This window comes from Anopheles stephensi, chromosome 2 (assembly GCF_013141755.1).
Source record: "Anopheles stephensi strain Indian chromosome 2, UCI_ANSTEP_V1.0, whole genome shotgun sequence".
NCBI lineage: Eukaryota > Metazoa > Arthropoda > Insecta > Diptera > Culicidae > Anopheles > Anopheles stephensi.
Window position 1 is genome coordinate 80217248 of NC_050202.1, and position 4344 is coordinate 80221591.

General features: G+C 48.3%; 1 protein-coding gene across 1 annotated transcript; it reads right to left on the reverse strand.

Annotated features, from left to right (window-relative positions):
* Nucleotides 1-1226: 1226 nt before the first annotated feature.
* LOC118505500 lies at nucleotides 1227-2187 on the reverse strand. The gene has a single exon (XM_036041361.1). It carries the CDS (start codon nucleotides 2107-2109, stop codon nucleotides 1426-1428), a length of 684 nt encoding a protein of 227 aa, XP_035897254.1. The 5' UTR covers nucleotides 2110-2187; the 3' UTR covers nucleotides 1227-1425.
* Between the last annotated feature and the right edge of the window lie 2157 nt (nucleotides 2188-4344).

A 4344-nucleotide genomic window follows, 5' to 3' on the forward strand; every position in this document is an offset into this window, starting at 1 on the left:
CGAGAAATCCTTTCTAACCTAATGGACTGTTTAGCTGCAGGCTAAGTCATCTCGAGTGGCCATGTATCTTTTGATCCCCTAAGGAGCACATGTGTCGCATCGAAAGATACAGTTGTGGTTTTATCAGATTTAGAAAGGCATTGCGAGACGAATTCGGAATATTTTGCACGTTGATGAAAATTTTCCTGCTGACTGTGTGCAGGAGCAGCGTCAATTTAACACACAATATACGGTATTGCAAATTGCTTCACAGAAAATACTTTCTTCTTCCCACGTTCGTATTTATTTACGAAATCCATGAACGGATTAGATTTTTATCTAGCTTCTTACCCACGGCAATAAAGTGCCGAACGAAGCAGCACTCGGAGCTTTTAATACCGCTCTCTAAAAATGAAAGACAAACAAGGGTATTGCGCTAGATGTCGATGTTCTACCGGACAAATATAAAAAAGAAAAGGACATGTTGAAAAAGTAACAAAGAGTGTTTGGATCGAACTTTCCTTCCGATGGGCCGGATTATAAGATCTAGAACCAAGCAAGGTACTGCTCCTTATAACTCTGCAACAGATAAACAGTGGGGAACCTTCGATAAACAGTTTTCACACCGTCACGGGGACCATTCGGTCCTGTTTAGTTGTTAAAACCTTCCCCACGTGCTGGTTCCTGGGTGTTAAATGGACAAGATTTCACGGTTGCTTTCCGAGAAAAGCGGGAGTCTTCCGATTGATTTTCAAACAACCCTCCACAAAAGGTTCCAATCATTTCCCCCCTGCCAGGTTGAGTCGGAATATGTTCCGTCGATACGTCCAACAGTTTCGGATCGCGGACATTGCGATCAACGGACGACATGACTTTCAAGTTGCACGCTCCTAGGTGAACCATCAATTTTCAATTAGCTAGGTGAGTTGACAGAATATCGTGACAGAGCGTTGTGAGTGCTTTTGCTATCGAGTAGACTGATGCTTGCTAAGAAGTGTCCTTTTGACGGGTATGGATGAGTGATTTTCTGCAACAAATTCAATAGCCACCGAAATAGAGCGTTGAGTGTTGGAGGGAAGATAGTGTTACCCGCGGAAGGAATCTGTTTTGTAGAAATATTGGAAAATCGTGTTGAAGAAATACCCGGAGCGATGCGTTCTTGGAATTGATACTAAAAATAGGATCAAATGGTGATGTGTCTATTGTCGTTGATACTGACACCAAGAGAGTATAGGAATGCAACAATCAATTCAATGACGAAAGGTAACAAGTTTTATTATGGTACAAGATGTATTGCACGGATATCACGCGAAACAGTAGCGTTCCGTAAAGGTCGTCTCTTTGGTCCCACGCGGGTGCATCGTTACTAATTCTAGCGTGTGGAAAACGGGCATAGGATTAGAAGACGGGGAAACCGGTATCTGGGAGGCTGGATCGTCGGAGGTTCTACTTCTTCTTGTAGATGTAATCCAGCTCGGACAGGTAGACGGTGGGCTGGGGAGCAAGCTGCAGGCCGGCTAGCTGCGCGTTGTTAAGCAAAACCAGCTGCTGAAGGGTCGATTCGGGAAGATTGATGAGATAGACTGGACGCACCAGCTGCTGTTCCTGCTGCTCGTTCACATACACGGCCGGAAGGTCCTCCAGACGTTGACTTTGACGGTTGATGAGTGTTAGCGGAGCTGGACGCCGTGCACTGAGCTGCTGTCGACGGCGCAGTTTCGCACTAGTGTCGGAATCGGCCGCTGGTTCCAACGCTGCAGTAGAGTCCTCGTAATCTTCGTAGGCAGCGGTGGTCGTCACTGCATCGCTGGATTCCGTAGTCGTGGGCTGTTCTTCCTGTGCTTGGGTCGTTGTTTCGGCGGCTGGTGCTGGTTCGGTGGTGAAGGAAGGCGGCATCTCCTCCCCGGGCAGTGGGAACGCCTGGTCCGGCTTGGGATAGTGATAACCTGAAGACATCGGCTTAGGATAATTGTATCCAGCTGGTTCCTGCGGTGCCGGAGGTGCTTCCTCAAGCCGTGCGAAACGAGTGTTCGGACGCTGCACGCCGAAGGCGGCTCGCGGTCGGAAACGCAACGGTGGTTCGGCGGCCACCAAAGCTACCAGCGCGCACAGGACAACGGTACGAATCATGCTGCTGCTAAGTGATGATGTTTTCTTGCGAAAGGGTGCAAACACGCTTGAGGGAGCAGGAAATTAATTGATTGATGAGATAACCGAAACTGATATCGATTAAGCGCCGTGCGGGCGGCTTTTATATGTTGCCGGGGAATGTTTTGTGGTGCCCACTAAACCGATTCGCACGCTACGCCCCGAGTGGCATCGCCAGCCCATCCCCACCCGCCCCGAAAACCGAAGGGAAGGTGTGAAGGTGTCACGGTGTCAACCGAAAAGCAATTACCGCGTGCGAACGTCAGCTGTGGTCGTTTTGCATGCGTACTTACCGGCCTGCGTCACGTGCAGGTATGCAAGGAAGGGAAGCCTCACATCAATCCCACCACCAACCGGAAGGACATTGGCCGGGCACATCGGCATCGACACTGACCCATTTAGTTGCCGGGCAGCGGGTCGTGTTCGTCCTCGGCCACAGGGTCACCGCTAGCCGCATTTAGTTTTCGGCCAACCCGTTTCCAGCGCATCGCATCGATTATTTCGGTACCCCGGCGACCCCCATGCGCCGTGACCGTGATCGCTGGATGTGCTGCCTATGTGTGTGTGTGTGTGCGGAAGCAAATGAACTCATAAAATTGGACATCCATAAAACGCGTCTTTCGAGGTCTGCCCGGTGTCCGCGGTACGCTGTTCGATCTGTCAACCGGCCTGATGGATGCCGATCAGAGTGAGGGACTTTTTTGCTGCTGTGAGTGAGGGACTGCTTTTGCTTTTGGAGTGGGCAATGCCAATGCCGATTAGCGTTTGGCACACACGTTGTTTGATTGGAGGTTAGAAATGAACGTAATTGTATGATATTTTGTTCGTCTATTTGCATTAGTACCATCCTGTGCAAGTGTAGCAAAGAGCTAAATTGAGTTGCAAATTTGAGCCAACCGGGGGGTTATGCTGTGCAAATTGGGGCAAATGCAATGCCGGGCGGGAATTTTATCGCAGACACAGCTGGATTTTTGTTTCAAATTCTGCTACTCACGCTAAAAGAATTATCATTTCAGTCGTACTTGCTATTCGATTAGTCAAATCAATTTATGGAATGTTAATCGTAGTCCGAAAACCTTATATTTCGCTTATTGAAGAGAGATAAAAAATCATGTCTGGAACCGTACATTTTTATCGTTCAAAAAGACAAGCAACGGTTATCTTCGAGAGTGATTCTCGCGCCAAACATTTGGTGAATTTAGACCAAAATCTCCGTAGGTAAAAATAGTTCCTGAGATGATATAAACTAAGATAGAATTTCGTTAAATTAAGAGGCGCAGATTTGCAGTTACTCATTATGTCATGCTACTTCTGCTGTCTGAGTGTACAGAATGTTCTCACCACAATTATTTAAACAATATACCCTAGCGTTTTATAAACTTATGTTTCTATACGACCTATTTAAATGCTAGTACACTTCCTTCCTTTTAATTACTACACATCGAATCAGTCCTATTCGCCTAGAATCTCGCAGTGTAAGGTCAGCAGCTATGTAAGCTGGTAATTAGTTCTGGCGTCTCGCCTTGATCCCGCTCTTTGTATGAAGATAGGCCGAAGGGATAAATCTTGCCCTTTGCCCTTTCCCCATTCCTCTCAAAATCATCCTTTTAGTGGCCGAACAACTTTGTGAAGTCGCGCCGAATGTTTCACCTTTAATCGAATTATAATCGAAAACGCACTGGCTTGAGTCGGTTCCGAAACGTACGCATAGTTGATAATCTGCCTGTGCCGTCCAACTGCACGGGTGGTGGGTGGGTGGGTGAAGCGGTCGGATCGAAACGGGTTGCAATCGTAGTGGCATGTTTAATATTCATGTCACAAGTGGTACATTCGCCGACTGTTGGCATTACCGTGGGTTCGGTGGGCTTGGGGTTGCGGGAAGGATTTGGGCCCGGTACAGCTGGTGGTGGCAATGAGCAGTGCGTGACTCGCGATCTCTTGTCACCACCATTCCGCGGCATACCCCACCACCCAATCGCAAATCCCATTGAACCGAGCTTAGCGGGTTGCTTCCGAGTGGTGAATGCGTTCGCTTCGATTCGAGTTTGCTTATCGCGGCCGTCGTTTGGCAGAATGCCCGGATGCACCGATGGCTGCATCGCTTGCATTCCTGCGCTAGCTTGCACAACGTCGCGTTTTGCAGTGAAAAATCGTTTCATTGGGACCGGCATTGTGGCAAAAATCATTTTTACCGGCTGTCGCTACCAGCACCCTTTC

Coding starts and splice junctions, on each gene's coding strand:
- LOC118505500 (XM_036041361.1), bottom strand. CDS start 2,109: ATGATTCGTACCGTTGTCCTGTGCGCGCTGGTAGCTTTGGTGGCCGCC.